The sequence below is a fragment of the Pelecanus crispus genome, chromosome 2 (genome assembly GCF_030463565.1).
Source record: "Pelecanus crispus isolate bPelCri1 chromosome 2, bPelCri1.pri, whole genome shotgun sequence".
NCBI classification, from domain to species: domain Eukaryota; kingdom Metazoa; phylum Chordata; class Aves; order Pelecaniformes; family Pelecanidae; genus Pelecanus; species Pelecanus crispus.
Window position 1 is genome coordinate 166,714,978 of NC_134644.1, and position 19,149 is coordinate 166,734,126.

At 40.6% G+C, this 19,149-nt stretch overlaps 1 protein-coding gene across 1 annotated transcript in view; it reads left to right on the forward strand.

Annotated features, from left to right (window-relative positions):
• Positions 1 to 19,149, forward strand: part of TG (thyroglobulin) — a 167,469-nt gene that overhangs the window by 33,363 nt on the left and 114,957 nt on the right. Inside the window, exons 20-26 of the mRNA XM_075705217.1 lie at positions 2,885 to 3,109; positions 7,808 to 7,957; positions 10,168 to 10,338; positions 13,871 to 13,993; positions 15,436 to 15,551; positions 16,760 to 16,868; positions 18,110 to 18,307. Coding sequence (XP_075561332.1) covers positions 2,885 to 3,109; positions 7,808 to 7,957; positions 10,168 to 10,338; positions 13,871 to 13,993; positions 15,436 to 15,551; positions 16,760 to 16,868; positions 18,110 to 18,307 — 1,092 coding nt within the window. The remainder of the gene's footprint in view (positions 1 to 2,884; positions 3,110 to 7,807; positions 7,958 to 10,167; positions 10,339 to 13,870; positions 13,994 to 15,435; positions 15,552 to 16,759; positions 16,869 to 18,109; positions 18,308 to 19,149) is intronic.

A 19,149-nucleotide genomic window follows, 5' to 3' on the forward strand; every position in this document is an offset into this window, starting at 1 on the left:
TACGGGTAAGTGAGAAGTCTTGCTCTTGAAGTAGCTGAGAAAAAAATTGCTAAGCAGAAGCACAGCATGCATATGTTCCCAATGAAGAGCCTCAAACCTAAATCACTCATGAATCCTCCATTACTTTTTTTTTCTTGCAGATATTTTCATGTATTAAATTCTGAGGCTGTGCAAATCCCTTCCTGGAGGATCTTATGCCATTTGGCTTTGTAGCTTAGGCCTCAGCTCTAAAATAGTGAGGAACACTTGCAGGAACTTCTCTCTTTTCTGTTCAAAAGGCAAAAATACTAATGATTATAAAAATGAACTTTTGGGCGATGAACATACAGTAAACTGTTCCCATCAGTGAGACTGGAGGAAATCAATCCCTGCTCTATACAACTGATATTTTAATCTGTGCCTCTGTGCTCTATGTTTTCCTTAAAGAAAAAAAAAAAAAAAAGAACAAATCTACTTTTTTGCTTTCTCTTTTCTCTCACTTTCTCATTGGCCAGTACAAACTCTGAGTAACGGTATGATTCCTCTCACATTAAAGTTAGTGTTTCATTCAACAGGAGCAAACCCTAAACCAGTCTTCTTCCCACTGCACAACACAGGATGCAACTATTTGCAGGCTATTTCTGTATGTGAAAAGATGTATTGTCCCCCCAGAAGTCCAGGTCCCTAAAGGTATGCCAGGTTCTGGAGAAATGCTTAGTAAGAACTTCCAGTAAATTTAACAAAGTGCAAGATGCGTAATAGCTTGAATTGTCAAAATTGTGCAGCAAAACAGGAGTAAAACCAGGGAAGCACTATTGTATCTGCCATAGTTTAGAGCATGCTGAAGGTCCTGCCTGGGAAGCTCATCTTGGACCAGCAGGGAAGTGTGGCCCCAAGCTGTCCAGCCGTGCTGGAAGGGCTGAACCAAGGCAGCTCATGTAAGACATTAGCAGCGAGTCTGTGGCTGGCATGTCTGGCAGGCACTGAATTGTTCTCTGTTGAGATGTTACAGGATGTACCTGTCTATTTGCAGCGCATGAACATGTATACTACAGGTAAACACTTGTTTATATACTCGGAATACAAAGGATACTATATATGCATGGATACATAGTATGGTCATAGGAGGGTCACATTTAGCAGTAGTGTTCAGAACTTTTCAACACAGGGGAACATTTCAGACTAAAGGAAATTCAACAGACCTAAGTGGATTCCTACTGGTTTGACTGTTTGCTTCTTTTCTACATGTGAATTCCCTCCAACTGTCATTTCAAGGTTATTTTTAATTCTGTTACAGCTAGTCACTAGAAAATTTGGAAGGATATTTGCTTGAATAAAAGGCTAATCTTATTCCTGCTTTCAATTATGAGACAATTTCTGGCAAAACATTTGCAAAGTGTTGTTGGTTATGTGGTGATCTCTAATTACTTCCTCACAAGCTAAGTATCATTTTGTCCTGGGGTTGAACAAAACTAAGTGCTATTTTGTTCATTATAGTATGCGTCAGTGCAGCAGAAGGATAGGTTGCTCCAAGATGGAGGAAACAGAGCATTGAGAATATGAGGACACAGCTGTCAGCTTTAATGCAAGATCCGTTCATTTTAGCCCATAAGTGTAGAAACCTCATGTCCCTCCTCTGCAAAGGGGGAAACAACATCTACACAACAGCAGTCAGCTACGGACCAACATTTGGGAAGAGAGGGCACCTATGCTTTCAGTATGATCCAGGATGATCTTTCAGAAAAAGCATCGTACATCTGCGGTCCGTTCAGCATGGGCAGGAGGGCAGTGCTGCGTTGCCAGAGCCTCGTACCTGGCTGTGACGTTCTCTCCTTGCACAACTGAAAAGCCATCCCTGGGCTAGAGTCCAGTGTTAGGAAACTCACCATGTGAGAAGGCAGCAGTACCCTCAGCTATTTGTCTTGGGCGCATCAGTCACAAAATAGTAATCTGCACAGCATGTGAGCTGTACCATTCCTCATGCTCTCTTTATGTTTATAACATCCTCCCTGTGAAAATTCAACATCCAAGGTTGTTGGTGTACTCGCAAAACTCAAAGTATATAGTGTGTAGAATTTCCCGTTTGCTGGGTTACTGGGCTGCCCATCACCTGTAGCTAGCTACAGGAGGCCCTTGTCTTGCAAATTTGAAGCAGTGAAACACATCAACATTTCATTCAATGCCATAAAGCCTGCAAGGGATAAACAAAATGTGATAGCAAACAAAATCCTCTCGGAATGTTTTTCTTGTAGTACTTCTGATCCAGCAAAACTGGGGAATTCGCTCTTGATCTAGCACTGAAAATTGTCCTTGCACAAGTCATTGAAAGGGAAGCTGTCTGGGCAACTAAGAATGTAGATAGTAGGAAACGTACTCACTGTTTTCCAGCTTTCGACACCTGCTTCAGCAATTATGAAGAGCATGTTTGTTGCATAGGTGGATATGTTGGATATCAGTAGTGTGATGGAAGGTGTTTACTATATTGTTACAGATGCTGGCCTTCAAAAAAAAAAATCAACAAAATACTGAAAAAGAAGCAAATGATACCCATTGAAAAAACAGGAATAAATTAAATCTGAATGTCTGATAATCCTTGTTTACATCTACTGAATTTTTGTAACTCAGAAATCAAATTTTGTTCTCTGATGCTCTAGTTTTTGAATATGCCATTTTTTGTTGGTTTTTTTTTTTGCTGTTTCTTTAACACTCTCTACGTATACTGATATTAGGACTTTAATCTGATAGACACTGTACAGATTCGTTCTTGTCTGCTGTTTGCTAACATGCTTGTGTTTCTGTATCTGCCTATGTTTTTAACTTAAAGTTCACAGTTTCTGTGTGGTTATCCATTCCCATATTGGGAGTCTCTTTCATGCTATTTTTGTTGTATTTTTTCCCCTTTTAGAAAATGCAATTGTTGGAGAAAATCTCATTGGAGCATTTATAAAAGAGATTAAGGATGGTGGTTTTCTGCTGCATTTAGACTCCAAGCAATTCCTAGGAGATTCTTTCATTGACTTTCCCCGGGATGAAGAGTTTGATCTGTCTCCGAGTGTGCAGCTAGGATGTGTAAGCGGGTTTCGAAGAATTTCGTCTCCTGGGAAAGCAGTCCCAAATTCACAAGGATGTGGTATGTCTCAGTTTAGCTTTCCCTTCTTTGATGCTGTTAGGAATCAGTATAAAGCTACAGTTAGAAAATCGTCAGTGAACTTGTGTTTATGGTTAATATGTGAAAGGCGTGAAGCACCAACACGAATGACAAATCTGAGGAGAGAAGGGAATTAGTGTTTTGTTGACTGTTCAGTCCTTGCGTTGAACTAGTGATTTGGAAATAGGCATCATGACACTGACATAGTACAGAAGGTTTTGCAAATATTTTTGGGGATTTTTTAGATCTATCTGGTATTAGAAAGACTTTCTGTAATGTACGTGATCCTTACTGAGAAGAGTTCACAAAGATAATGGAGCCAGAGCTTCAGATGATGACATATTACCCAGAATAGAAACCTAGATGCAGAAATGGCAAAGTCCTGAGACCCTGAATTCCTGGGCCAAGTCCAGCCAGCTCAGGTGGAAGCTTTCTCGGTGCTGGCCAACACCCAGACCTGATTGAACTTCTGCCCTCTTTTCATCTTCTTTCCTTCTGTTTAGTCTGCTTCCCTGGAACAAGCTGCCTTTCTGCCAACACCCTGCTTCGGGCTGCCAAACCTACCTTGTCGATAGATCCCCACTGCTGTGCCTAGCGCTCCTGCGTACCAGGCCGCGTTGCCAAAGAGCCTTTGCCTTAACAGCCCCGCTCTTGTTTCTATCAACATCAGTCCTACGGTGCAACCCTCATCGTTCTTGTTGGCCCAGTTAGCTCAGGGAGTCTGTGTCTTATATCAGTTTGGGATGTATTTACTACCTCTGGCCTGTTTTTGGGAACAGAGGAGGGATTGACCACTTCTGGGTATAAGATCAACAGTAGCAAGTATTGGATAAGTTCCCCAAAATGGGCAGTATTTTCAGGTGGGAAAACTTTAACACTATGCAGGTTAAGTTAGAGACCCTAAGAGCAAATCAAAATACATAAAAAAACTTTAGCTCCCTGCTTGGTATGGTGATTCTCTTTAAGTCAGGAGAGCTTCCTAATGCCTGGGCAAGAGCTCCAAAGTAATGAAGTGATGAATCGGTTCTGAAGTGCTGCAGTTTCCAGCTTGGATCTTTAAGGGTAAATTAACTGCAGTTTCAGTTCATTGCCACAGTCTGAAACACTTCAGATTTTAGTTATTCAAATACACCATGCACAAGAAGATTAATTCCTACTGAGAATCTGGAGTCTGTAACAACTTGCAGTTACTTAACAAGATATACTCTTGTACTGATTAAAGGTATCATTATTTATTAAGTAGAGTCCATCACTTGGAGCAGAAGAGCATACAAAGGATTGGATCTTTCTGCCAGATATATCCTGCCAGGGATAAAGGCCTCTAGGAAGCAGTGAAAGAATTTGCTCTGTAAGTCAGTTCCTACATATTTGAACCAGCTAGCTGTAGAAAAAGGCACTCAGTAAAACAGACTTATCATAGAGATGCAGAAAGGAGACAGTTTCTGCTCCAGCTTTTGGCAGAGATTTTATATTCTAAGATGCCATGGTAGACATGCTGCTGGACACTGGTTTATGTAGGACTGTGTATTTTGTTCTAAACAGGAGATTTAGGAATTCAGATTCTGGTTCCTGTAAGATAGATATATATTTAGTTTTATTTTGCATTATGGACATATTCTGGTCATTTATCCTTCCAGGTCTGTTTTTCTACTAATAACAGGGACTAGTAATAAGAAGTTATCACAGAAATCAGTTTCTGAGCGTGACAGAGATTCTTTCTTTATTCTCTTCCCTTTCCTGTTCATCTTGTTGAAATACAAATTGTCTCTTCAGATCCTTATTTTATTGATTTGTTTGTTTTTATTTCACTGTAAGCGGCATGTCCCCTTGCTTCAGGAAGCATGGACACCTCTTAGTAGCGGCAGCTTTCTGGTGTTCTTAATAAACCTAAGATATTTCATTTAGGAACATGCAGCTTGCTTGAACCTACCTCTTCTTCTCTAATGTATTTTCTTACAGTCATCTGTTTCTTTAGGTTTGCCTCTATTGTAGCTTTGTTTCATGTTTTGCTGCCTGTGAAGTGGGTAACATTTATAATGTGCTAGTTTTTCTTCTGTGACATTTTTTCTGTGTCTCAGTCTTACACTGAGTTACTTTACCCCGCAGGTATTTATGAATATAATTCCTTAAGAGTCTGAGGTAACAGTTTCATTTTAGCTAAATTTTAAAGGGACAAAAGACACTTTCTTTTCTAAGATGTGAATCAAAAAGAAGAGTTGGAAACTGTCCAGGAGGCAGCTTTATGAACTCAACCCCTCTCCTCCCATTTATTTCAGGAGAAAGCCTGAAGCCTGTTTGTGAGTTGTCTTCATTTATTACATGGTTTTATTCTGGTTCCTTTAATTATTCACAATTCTTGGCAAGCCTATCAGAGTTGCTTTGAGCAGAGCATAACCCAAATCAAATAAAGTGCTAGATTTATAGCTGAGTTGGCAGCTCAAGACTTCATTTGTAATAATCTGGATCAAGAATCTGATATCCCAAAGTTTTCCACTATCCCTGGAGGGAGCAAAGAGCGGTGCAAGCATTGGGTAATGATCAGTTGTGACAATCTTAAAGCATGCTTAGTGTAGTGAGAGCTGGTCTTAAGTAAAAGGAGGCTACTGTGAGGAGTGGTACCCCTGCACAGAGTAGCTTTGTGTTTCCCCAGTGAGTTGTTCTTTAGCCTGGAAAGGAAATTGCTACTCAACATGTTGTTTCCCTGGTACACAGAAGCCCAGGTCTGGTTAGAAGCAAGACCAGGTTACAAATCTGATGTGCAGGAGCAAGGGATTCAATTTGGGTGTTTAAATTTAAATTTTATTTTATTATTTTATTTATTTTTTCCTATTCTAGGGATACAAATTTTGGGCCCAGTGCTAACACTTAGCTCTGAGATATTGGCTCAAGGCTGTTCTCTAGTTTCCTACATTGTTAAAACATATGAATGTTAAAGCTTGAAAGAAGTAACCATATGATGGCTTGTCTGACTTCTACAATCAAACGTAACCTCTATGTGAATGTGTCAAGTATAACCTATAGCTGAAATGACACATGCCTTCAAGAGTCATAGTCTAGAAAACATATGTCTACACCAACCTTTTTTGCTGTTCTTTGTGCCTTTTTGTTAATCTAATGTTTGAGGCAAAAGGTAATTTTACTTAAAACATGCTTGGAGACACAGATGTTACTTTCACATCATGACTATAACTACAAAAAAAGGAGGATGCTTTGAAAAGCTTAATTTGTTTCTTTTTAAACTTCAGTTGTTTAATTAGTCTTCCTCATCCTTTGCATTTTGTCTTCAATTTAGGCATGGATTACTCATTTCATTTTAATTTCTACTGTTGTTCGTTTGCAATGAGAATGATCCTTTCTGCACGTGTTGGAAAATGTCTTTAAAATGTATTAGACACTCTTGTGTATTAAATGATATGCATGAGAAAGGAGAATTCCGTCTGATCCAGGATTTTTTCGTTCTGTAATTGATTTTAGATCTGTGTTATACCTAAAGCAATTGCCTTGATACGTACTTGGGAGGAAAATTCCGTCTCACAGTTGTCTCGGCCTAGATTTTTCCATTGGACCATTTAGAGCAGATGAAGGAAGATATGATCGTTTTTATACTAGCTGTCTTTTTAGTCTATTCTAATTTAGATGCTCCTACAAGTTAAATTAATTTACATTCTAGTGTGTTGGCCAGAACAGCAATTCATCATATGGTTTGTAGTGGGGATGGCCAGTTTTCCATTACTGTTTCTCTCTCGTACAAGCTTAAACTGCTGTCAAGACATAGGGCAAAAACAGAAATGAAGTTTGCACATTGTCAAAGTCCCAAAATATACATTTGACAGTGTTTTGAAGGAAAGCTACATCTGGAAAGCAGCTGTGAAATAACAAGTAAAGGTATTGTCCTGCAAATGTGTCTGCGACTCTTCTGCTTTAATGTTCATTCAAATGATCTGGAGGGAAAGACAGTATTTCATGGCCTCCCAGAAGACAAAGAGTTTTCTTTGTAATATGCAAGAGGTCAGCTGGAAATATTACTCCTTATTTGTTCTGAAAATGATATATATACAGACTAAGAATATCTCTTTGTTTTGTGTTTGGGTTGTCATGTGCACAACTAGTGACTTTTAATCCAGCCATTACTGTTTAGTTTGGAAGCGCTTACCAAAAATTTCATTACCAGGAATTCTGAGTGAAAGTGTTACCATATGATGAGTTCCTGGATGATGTTTTTGGAGTTTCTTCTCCAAGGAGTCTTCCTGTTTCTGTCTGTAGTGTTTGTAGAAGTTACTCTGTTTGTGCCTTGTGTTCCTTTGTTTTCTTTTACAATCTATCCACAGAGTGCATTATATTATTACAAATGGATTTGACAAATGGAAATCAGGCCTGGACTTGGCATGTCCAAATATCTTGATGTGCACTAATTCAAGAACATTTTTATGGTGATCTGAGAAAAAAAGACCATGGTCTATATTCCAGTCACTGGTGAGATTAATGAACATTTAAGGAGCATTTTCCTGTATTATCCCACTTAAAAATATCTATACTGAGAGAATGAAGCCTATGGCAAGTTTACCAGTGTGAGATATATACATATATATACGCATACACATATATACCTACACATATTTGTGTGAATGCCTGAACCGGTTGGATTCCATAAGGGTAATAAGGTGGTTGTTCTCTTTGCAGTTGTTTGTCCTCCAGGCAGTCATTTCCAGAACAATGAATGCATTCCCTGCCCTTTTGGCTACTATCAGCATCAGACAGGACGTTCCTTTTGTATCAAGTGTCCTGTGGGCAAAACTACCAACTCCTATGGGGCATTCAGCGCTGATCACTGTAAGTTGAACTCATTTCTTCCCTTACCCTTTGTATTCTGGCTTCAGATAACTAATGGAATTTTTTTTTCATCTGTAAGTTAAAACAAAACAAAACAAAATCCTCCGTCTGGGGTTTTTTGGATGGGTATGATCTCTTCTGCATACATCCAAAGATGTTTTTCAAAGACAGAAAAAGCTGTCTAGCATTTTGACAAAAAATGCATGAGAAACAAGTGGTCAGTCTCATCCAGGATGTTGTGGTTCCTTGAGACATGTTCACTAGCCTCAGGAATGATATCTTGGATATTCAGTGTCAGCGAGAAACATCTTATGTATTTCATTTATTGTCACTTTCATGAACACTAAAGTAGTCTTGTCTTTGTGCAGCTCTTTCCCCTGCAAATACAATATTTCTCAAAAAACAATTATCAACATGTTCACTAAAGCTGGTGTATTCAGTCTAAGTGATTTATTTTTGTATGCAGTTCCATACAGAAAATCACTTAAGTCCAAATTCAGTTCTGTCTGCAGCATTAGCTCATGGATAAAAATAAAAGTGGGTAGTAAGAATGGGTTTCTTGGGAATATCAGTGGTATAGCAACTGCTTTGTTCTGTTTCAACCTATTTATTCTCTTAGGTGGGATAAAAAACCCGGTTTATTGTAATGCACCCTGACATCAATTAGCTTTTGCCTAAAGTTGTCGTTCTTTGTTTCCATATGTGTTCCTGGTGTAGGTATTGCAGTCCTGTGCTTAAAAGTTTGCTCCTTAGGTTTTCTTTACTGCACTTGCGGTTTTCTTTATTGCAAGTGCCTGCAACAAAACCTACTCCCTGCCTGGTTTCCATCTTGCCTGTGTGCTGAGTCTGAGTGCCAGCCCTTTCCAGAGGGCCATGTCTACACATTTAGCTTGCTTTCTGTCTTTCTGTCTTTCTTTCTGTCTTTTTTCTGTCTGTCTTTCTCTCTTTCTGTCTTTCTGTCTTTCGTGTCTCCTTATAAAGTCTGAGGAGTTTGCTGAATTAACTGCCAGTTAAAAAAAGGAAAGTATTGACTCACAAACACAGCACAGGAAAATTGGACACCTGAAGTGTTCTCCTCTATGCTGCTTACCTTGTTTTCCTCCCAGAGGTTGTGCCTCTATTGCAAGGATGGCTGAAAGGCAAGAGAAGCATTTCCTAAGGTAGTTTAGCTCCTAGCCTGGTGCTCTGAATTGAAACAATGCTGATGTTGCCACATTTTGATATGTCAGACCAAACTCTGGTGATTTCTTCGTACATAGATAAGCCTCACTTGCTTCAGTAGCATCTCAGGAGGGGATCAAGGTGGTTAACCTGTCAGGCTTAGTCCACCTGGGATTCTCTGCTGCTGCCTTAAATGTTGGTCAAATTTCCAGATTTCTTTCTCTGTGGAGCCCAGATGCCTGGTCTCTAAAGATTTCTAAATCATTAAAAATGTTAAGTAGTTGGAGAAAATGCTGCTAATTAAAATCAAAGCTCTCAGTTCTTTAAGAATAGAGTGCTAAGACTTTTTCCTTCCTACTGAAAGGCAGAATTTAAAAAAAAGGCGGGGATGTGGGAGACAAATAACAAATCGATGTGTTGGCTCTTTTGCCGTGGTTCATAACATTTCATGGGTCCATTGCAGTAGGCACTGAACAAACCTGTAGGAAAATACAGTTCCTTCTCTGTGCTTCTTTGTTTTACAGTACTTAGCACAAATGAGATCTGATCCATGGCAGAGAATCCTAAAAATGTTTGGAATATGAATTGCAGTAACAACAAAGCAGTGAGACTACCATGTGTCAGAACATGAAACACAATGCAAACTATAGATTAATTTTCAGAGACGTCTCTGCTGTACTTAGAGCACTTTTGTCCTACAGCATCGAAACATTGTCCTACTGCATTGACAGGACCAGATGTAATGGGCACAAACTGAAAGACAGGAGGTTCCCTCTGAACATCAGGAAACACTTTTTTTTTCTGTGAGGGTGACTGAGCGCTGGCACAGGTTTCCCAGGGAGGTTGTGGAGTCTCCAACCTTGGAGATGTTCCAAAGCCATCTGGACTGGGTCCTGGGTAACTGGCTCTAGGTGGCCCTGCTGGAGCAGGGGGGTTGGACCAGATGAGCTCCACAGGCTCCTTCCAACCAGAACCATTCTGTGAAACCCAGTGAAACCGAGGTACGTTGTCAAAGTACCTTTTCTTCTTTTCTTGTTTGCTTGTAACAGGTATCACGTACTGTCAAAGCAATGAGCAGGGTCTGCAGTGTGATGAAGATGGCCAGTTTAGACCTTCCCAGCAGGACCCTGACACTAAGAAATCCTTCTGCGTCGATAGCTTTGGAGCAGCGCTGGACTGGACTGAAACAGATGATCTCCTTACAGACTACCAGTGCCTAGGTAAGTGTCAGAAGAATATTTTGGGTATGTTTTGACTCCACATAAGTGAAACCTCCTTATGAAGAGACTCATCACTCCACAGCTTGTGGGGATTCACTTTCCCATAGTTGTGGCCTCTGCCTTAAGCCCCATTCCTCCTTAATTTTGCATTTCTTGACTACCTTGGAAAAGTCATTTCCTGTGAGGAAAGAGGGAGAGGCAGGTTTCTTGCACTCTCAGATGGCTGACAGCTTTTGATGTATGCTGATCTCCTGCTCTCTGCTTGGAAACCCAAAAGAATAACGAGAGGGCTAATGGGAAAGAAGCAGAATGATGATTTCTGTGTCAAATTATCACTCATCAGTGTGTTCATGTGAAACAGACTGTGTTTGTCAGTGACCTCACAGCCACAGCATAACGTCACCCTGCGGGCTCCTGCTGTACAGATCTGACTTGGTGAACATATCCTTGCAAGCTGGAGGAACTTACTCCTGCTTGAACACAGTTGTGAAATGCCAGTTCTCAAGGATGAATAATTTGAAAAAAAAATCATTCATCAAACACTCCCCAAACTGCATGCAGTAAGGTCTAATTATGCTTCTCAGCCCCAAAGCTTTTACCTTGCCCAAAAATAGTTTTCCAGAAGTTTTTGTTACTCATTATATGATTGGTATCAAATTTAATGGAATATTCAGTTTAGAAACTGGCGTCATGGTGTGCTCTGAATTAGACAATGTCTTATGACAAGTGTGACCATTGGAAGGAGTGTGCAATTAAAGCCCTCAGTTGTGAAGAGGTTTCAAAAATATCTTCAGTTCAAATAGCTATTTTTTTCTCTGAGCATACTCAGAGACTGATTGTAGTTATGAACATGAGGTGTTAGCCTCTGTTGCTCTCAGTCATAGGGTAACTGGGATGTTTCTCTGGGCAGAGGACTCACAGCAGCTTAATTGTCCTGTTACTTACTTACCTCGAGCTCTCCTGCATGAGCATTTCTGACTCTGTCCAGGACGAAGCAGTTGTAGATATCTGTGCATGTTTTTGTGGACCATGCTAGAAGATCTCACTACAAATAAATAGCTGTAAGTGTTGACAATTTAAGGTTTAAAAAAACAACAAGGAACACCCAAGAAGTCTGGTTTTGTTTTTTTTTTTTTTTTAATAATTTACAGGCTAATTTAATTTAATTTTTTTCTTTTACAGATCATGCTGCATTTCCAGTAAAGCATTATATAAAGTGAAACTGATTATCTCTATTTTTACTTTTTCCCCTGCCCTTCTACTTCCCTTAACTGAATTCAGCATGCAACAAGACAGCAGGGTCTGAAGACTGATCTTACTTTGACAGGAGGCTGTCTGTTGGGCAGGGTCAATAAATAAACCAACTGTTCTTTGTTTTTTGAGGCTTCAGTGGGAGGAAGAATTTCCTTTCATGAATGCACAGTAATAAGCTGTAACAACCCATGCTCTTTATTATTGTTCTTTCTCTTGTTATATTTTAAGCCATGCTTAACATTTATTGCAATAACAGGGATGGCATCTAGAGCTTTGCTCTCTAGTAACATGAGATGAAGGAGAATTTCTGCTACAGACTAAGCCTATGAAATGGTTGAGTAGTTATATTAATGTTGAGAAAAGAGCAATATGAATGAACAAGTTCTTGAAAATGTGAGCAATATTTTTCATTGTCATTTTTTTTGACAAAGTAGCTTTATGAATTCAATTTTTTTACCTTTCTTTATATTCAAAAACAAAACTCAAGAATTAAAAAAGGCAGCTTTCTGTTAGTTTTGCAATGTTTTCAGTTTAATGTTTTGTTACACTTTCTATCTTTTCTCTACTTTTCACCCATATTATTGCAGAGAAAAAGGAGAGGTCAGACGAAGCCAGAATCAGGAAAAAAATATCAGAAGTAAAGAAAAACATTTTAAAATGTCATTTTTGTATTTTGAATTTTGCGTGAGAAATGAGGGCAGCAAAAAATTGCAAACAACATAAAAACACTGCTTCTTTTCAGCTTTATGAAAATATGTTAATTCTGTTTTTAACCAGACATCACTGCAAGTTGCAGATGTAGAAGGAATTCACTTTAGTGCAGAATTAAGCTAATGGTTGTATTTTGGTGTCCTGTATTTCTAGGAAGGAAAAAACTTCCACCTCTGTTTATGCCATTATTCAGCCCTCTCCCCAGCCTAGCTGGAGTGCAATGATTTTTTTTGTGTTAAGTGTTTGGCTAGCCTTCATGTATTTTCTGAGCAGAAATGACAGTTTTATCAAAAGCACCTGCTGACTCAGCCCTGACAACAGAAGACATTTGCTTCTGATCTAGTCCTGACTGTTTTGCTGCAAGAGCGCAAATGATTGTTTTAAGAACTTATCCCTGACTTCTATTTTGTGGTTTATCTAGACGTTTCAGGGAGAGAGGCCTGGGATCCTCCTGCTGGACCTCTGTGCCCACGTGTGCAGGGGAGAGAAAGGCTGAGCCTCCTGCTCTTCCACGTGCAGACATCTCCCATGGGCTGACACCAGACCAGGGCTCCTGCTGCTTTGCACTTCTAGGTCTAGGCCAGGCACTGGCTGCAATGAGCCAGAGTTTTGCATTCATTTGGGGCATTTAGAGGACAAGTCCGGTCAACACAAGGGTGATGCCAGGTCACCACGTTCTTCCCTTCTCCTTAATATGCTGTGTTCACTGAAAGATATATCACCTGGTGGACGCACTGTACCAAAAAACCTTTGTAATTCAGATAGTGGCAACCTGAGCAGGGTAGTGGTGGTGCTGCTGTGTGTCCCTTCACTAGACTATAATCTTCTTCAGGGCACAGCCAGGGCCAAACCTTCTGGAGCTTAAATTGGATTCCTTGTCCCATTTAGTGACCTCTGGGATTCACATCTCTAGACCGTGTGAGCTTTTCCCAGTTTGTGACCCTTGCTGCTTGTTGCACTTCCTTACACTCAGGTGTAGCGTGCCCAATTCAGAGGGAGCAGATAAAAGGGTTTGGTAAGCAAAGTGACAGCCTGGAGTTAAAGGTTGAATGAAGGAGTCAAAAGGTAGCATGCAGGACATACCTTAGATAGATCCCTGAGCCTGAAGTCAGTGGAGATCAGTGGTGGTGTGCTTCTATACACAAGTAATAGGTCTCCTAGATTTCCTTTTTAGCCAAGTTCTGTTGGAGCTGGCTCTTGTTTCAGTGGCTGTTTTTCAGGAACTTGGATCCCCCATTGACTCAATAGTTGGTTTTGCGCCATGAACAAGTAATGGGAGATGGCCAGTCTGCTGTTGGAAGAGAAGTCTCACTTGAATATAAACTCTCAGCCCACTCCTGGCTAACTGTTTGTAAAAGATCTTGTGACTTTTTTATTTTTTCAGAATAGAAATTATATCCTCAGTCCAGCTGTCACCTGTGTTATGTGTGGAGTTACAGTACATCATTTAATGAGCAAACCTTTTTCTCTGCAGAATTCATGGATTTTTATTTCTACCTAAAGTATCTGTCTCTCTGCAGCATGGGAGCTGATAATAGTACCTGGATGGTTTGATTTTTTTTTTTAGTGCTCAAAAAATTTGAGAGCGCTCCTGCCTCCAGACTGATTTATGGGTCAGAAGAAGCTCAAATTCTTCAGTCTCAGTCATTTGGGGGAGATCTGCAAAGTCCAGCTTTTCAGTGCATTTCAGGTGAGGAAAGGTCTCAGAAAATCTGTAGAGACAACAGTAATCATCATGGAAAATAATCTTTTCATATGATGAGCTTATAGTTAAGTTCCTCAGTGAGCTATGTTTTGCAGTTCAGCTGCAAGATATTTACAACTTTTGGTGACCTTGGTTCCAGGAAGAGGTTGGTCTTTCTTTCAGAAAGAAGACTTCTGACTTTATGTACCACATTAGACAAGTTATCTGACTTTAAAGCCAGTTAGTATAGTTTGCAATATGGATGAGAGCTGAGATTCAGACCAAGAAGCATTCATCAGACTTTTCAGATGTGCAGACAAAAGAAGGATTAGGTGTTCAGGACATGTGAAAACCAAGCTTTCACCTTTTCCCAAATTACCTGATTGGCACATAAAAGAGGAATAATTATCCTTGCTTACATCAGAAAGATATTACAAGGAGTGCAGAGACATTCCTCTGCTGAGCCTTACAGTGTATATACTATATTACATCTGGATACACCATGTTTGCTGATTCAAAGTCATCTAAAACCAAGGGGAATCATTGCACTGCTTTCAGGGTGCTTTGGATCAATGCCTTGCCTTGTGTCTCCTAATGCTCAGACTTGTGAAGGGAGGCAGAGGGGTTACATTCAAAATAAAAACACCCTGGCAGCAATAACACAGGTGGCCTGTTTGCAGGGTAGACATCACTGAAGTCTGACAAAGTCAGTGACTTTGTGTCACATACCCTGGTCTAGCTGGAACAGTCATCTCATGCTAAGAGATTAAGCCTTATATGTATTACTAGAATGATTTTCCTGCACTAGATCATCCCCTAGCTGTACACTGCAAGGTTTCTTGCACCTTGCCCCGAAACTGGAGACCTTCAAAAGCAAGGCACTGACCTGAGAGGACCATGGGAATGAACTTAGGGATTCACATCCGCCTGACACAGTAACCCCATGGCAAACAGGATGTGACAAACACTGGAGGGATAGGAAGGAGGGAAACATCAAATTTTTCAATCATGCCAGCTGCCTCTGCAGCAATTGCCTGGCCAGTGTAAGTGAGCAAGCAGCCATCCCCCTCCAGATTTAGGAGCAGATGAAAATCCTTCTGCCCTTGCACACTCACCACTGACTGGCTCCCACAGCTCCTAGAACAAGTGAAATTTTGCCTCAGGCATAATTATCCAGAAATCATTAAATATTTGGCTGGCTGGTTAGACCTAACTCAGCTGTTTGTATCATCAGGTGATGAATGTCCAAACAGCTTTTTACGTTAGTTTAAGTTAATTTAAAAACCTAACCCTCTGCTAAAATAGTTGAATGGTAAACTTCATCTGGCTAATGAAATTCATGAGTTTGCAGTCTGATAGAGGTATGAAAAACTAGGTAAATGGCAGTAAACAGTGGAATTTTGCACATGAAATGCTGGGAAACCTCAGGTTTCTTTTCTGTTGTTCAGGCTGTGAGAAGGAAGAAGCATGCGGTTTTGCCACTGTAACTCCTGCTGGTGCTGAAGTTCTGTGTGAATTATACAGTGCTGCCGAAGTTAATTTCAACTGCACCACCTCTGGATTGGTAAAAATGATCATATTTAAGAATATGCGTTTATCGTAATACTGTAGGTTTAATATAAGTAGAAGGCATCACATAAGGCAGGCAGGCTGTTACCTGACTCCTTGGTCATCGCTCTTCACTACGGAAGTAGTAAGTTCCTGCAGTTTGATAAAGAAGCTGCACCCAAATGTTCCCAAAACTGACTTCTGAATGCCTTAGTGTTTGGTTGAAATGTCACGCAGCACTTTTGTTCCTAAAACATGCTGAGCTCCTGCAGTCTGGAAAGTGGGATAACTTGAACAAGGGGGCTCATCTGGATAGTCCAAACTGGAAGTATCCAGGTCCATAATCAGGTCACATGAAACAGTCATCATTTCTCAGTCCCTTCCTCTGGGCCAGGGTTTGAATCGTGTGCACTTTAGCACTGTAACAGCTTCCTATTCGCTACTTTTAAACACAGCAAAGTGGCACTGGAGTCGAGATCTCAGTCTGATAGAATAAAAAATGTCCACACTGGGCCACATGGAGCTGCAGTGGTTATAAAGCTGTGCTGGTTTCGGCTGGGATAGAGTTAATTTTCTTCCTAGCAGCAGGCATAGTGCTGTGTTTTGGATTTAGGATGAGAAGAATGCTGATAACACGCTGATGTTTCAGTTGTTGCTGAGTACTGCTTATGCTAGTCAAGGACTTTTCAGCTTCCCATGCTCTGCCAGGCGCACAAGAAGCTGGGAGGGGGCACAGCCAGGACAGCTGACCCAAACTGCCCAAAGGGCTATTCCATACCATGTGACGTCATGCTCAGTATAGAAACTGGGGAGGGGTTGGCCGGGGAGCAGCGATCGCTGCTCGGGAACTGTCTGGGTATTGGTCGGCGGGTGGTGAGCAATTGCATTGTGCATCACTTGCTTTGTATATCATTATTATTGTTATTATCATTATTATATTGTTACTATTATCATTACTATTTTACTTTATTTCAATTATTAAACTGTTCTTATCTCAACCCAGGAGTGTTTCTCACTCTTACTCCTCCGATTCTCTCCCCCATCCCATCGGGGCAGGGGGAGTGAGCGAGCGGCTGCGTGGTGCTTAGTTGCTGGCTGGGGCTAAACCACGACAAAACCGTGTGCGCTAATTCCTCCCCCTGAGTTTCTGAGTAAGGAAAAGGGGGTTTAGGAGAGGAAAACAATTAGGTTGTATTTATTGTGCATGCCTGCTTTCTGTCTCAGGTGCAAGGTGTTTTGGGGAACCCCGCTGCCACTAGCGTCAGTCGACTCAGCTGCCTGCTTCATGTCAGGAATCCAGAGGGAGATGCAGTGATGGTCTATTTGAAGAGAGGTACCAGATGCAAATCACTCATCTAATGTTAGACTACTGTGCCCAGACTTGTGGTTTTGTATAGGATTATGACTAAATGTGGAGGACCATCTTTGTTCAAGAAGGCATAATATGTTTCAGAGCTTAATATTTAGTGATAGCCCGGAAACCTCAGCAAATCTTCCCTTCATGTCTTGTTCCCTAGAAATTAGGAATACAGCTTTTGTAAGCCATTGTGATGGCAGATAGTCCTACAAAAGCTCAAATTTTATCCAATGTATTATGCTCTATTCTGCTCTGGTCTGTTCTTTTGTACTATGATTTCTCTTCGTTAAACAGTTTGTTATTTGACTATGTAAGGCATTATTAATGATCAGCTTGTACATAATTTAGCAGTTTAAGTTAGATTTGACTGTAGATTGTCCTACTAATATACCAGCTGAGAAATACCCAGCTCTCCAGTGAATCCTAAAGTGATTCAACTGATCTAATGTATATACAAGACGCTTTTTTTTGGCCTAAGTGTGATTGATACCACTGCACGTCCCATCCAGTGTGTGTCCAACTTGAAGCCTCATGCCAAATTTGGAACAAGACAACCAAATGCAGAATGCTGCAGGGCTTGAGTCAAAACTCTCTGCTGTCACTGTTTTCTTTTTACTTCTAAACAAACCTCTGAGTTACCATTTATTAATAATAATAATAATAAAGAGCTAAATCTCACCTGAAAAAAGACAAGTGCCCTGAGCTTGTTGCAATCAATGTAATCTTGTGGATACCAGATCTACTCTAGATTTCTGCTGATATTGCTAATTAGATGGAGGATTATATGAATCATGGCCTCTTACATACATGTCAAGTCAGCAGAAGCCTTAATTGAAGATGCAGTTGTGCTGGCCAAATTACACATTTTACTTTTTTAATGACATAAGTTTGTTTCATTTATACCTGGGAGTTATTAATGTAGCTCTTCAAAGTGGAATATTACCAACCTTATTGCGTACATCGATTTAAGAACCCTTTGCTGGTACAGTGGACTGTTTCTCCTACCATGGCAGTACATTGTGACCAACTACCCAGGTATAATTGCACCAAACCATTTGATGATCTTATCTTTCATCTGAAACTCAAAGTCCAGAAAAGGACTTTTAAGGCTGAGTTATTATAAAACTTTCAACCAGCTCCAGTCTGCAGGCAATCCAAAAGCATCCCATCTCCTCCTGAGCTCTTTTGAACATTTCCTTCCTGTTCTGTCTACCCAGGACAAGCATTTAACTCATCTGGACTCAAGACCTTTGAAAGGACCAGTTTTCAGAATGTGCTTTCTGGCGTGTATCGCTCTGTGGCGCTCTCAGCAGCGAGCGCATCTCTGACAGATGCGCAGCTCTTCTGTCGGCAGACTTGCAGCAGGGACTCCTGCTGTGACGGCTTCATCTTGAGTCAGATTGCGCTTGACGGAGGTATTGTCTAACTGCAAAATAAAAAATTCTGCAGTAGAAAACCAACACTAACTGGGTAGAACTCATTTTTGGACACAGTACACCTGCTTCTACGTCATACCAGAGTGTCAGGCAGCCTGCCTCTACATCACTGACATTTTTTGGTGTAGGCGGAATTTGCGTAATGCCCAAGACCTGGCCTGGAGCAGTAGAGATAAAGACCTGAGGTGCCAAGCTGCTCTTGGACAGAAATGGACTTTTTGAAAGGATAATTCTTTTGACCTGTTTTAGACATCTGCATCGATGGGATAAATCATTTTGAAACAGCCTCTCTCCTTACGTAACACAGCTCAGTTGCCACAAGTTGGTGCCTTTCAGCTGATGGGGAAATTAAGATGGTGCCTCCATAGTGCTTGTAGTGCAAATGTAAATCAATTCCTTTCTTGAAGCAGGAAAAGAGGATGCTAAACAGGGCATTATGTTATGTTATTACATGCAGGAATGCTATAATGTCCTAAGTCTGGGTGTCTAGCTGGCAGAGCAAGTGAGAGTGAGATGGACAGAGTCTGGCAGAGGTGGGACCTAGGCAGAGCCCAGATTTCTGCCAGCAAATTCAAGAACTTAATGTCAGTGCCTGCTTTTTGCAGTTTCTTTTCGAGCTCATGTGGGATCAACTTTCCTGTTGGAGGTGCATTTCCTATAGGAAATGTGAAGTTCTGATTGACATGTCTCAAGTTTTTAAAGACGGGCTCTTACAAATCCAGGCATGTGCTACTGGCTGCTATATGGCAAGCACTTCTCTAGTTTTGAGTGGCAACTGATCCTGGATTTAAGAAAACTTTCTCTGTGGAAATTGTCAACCA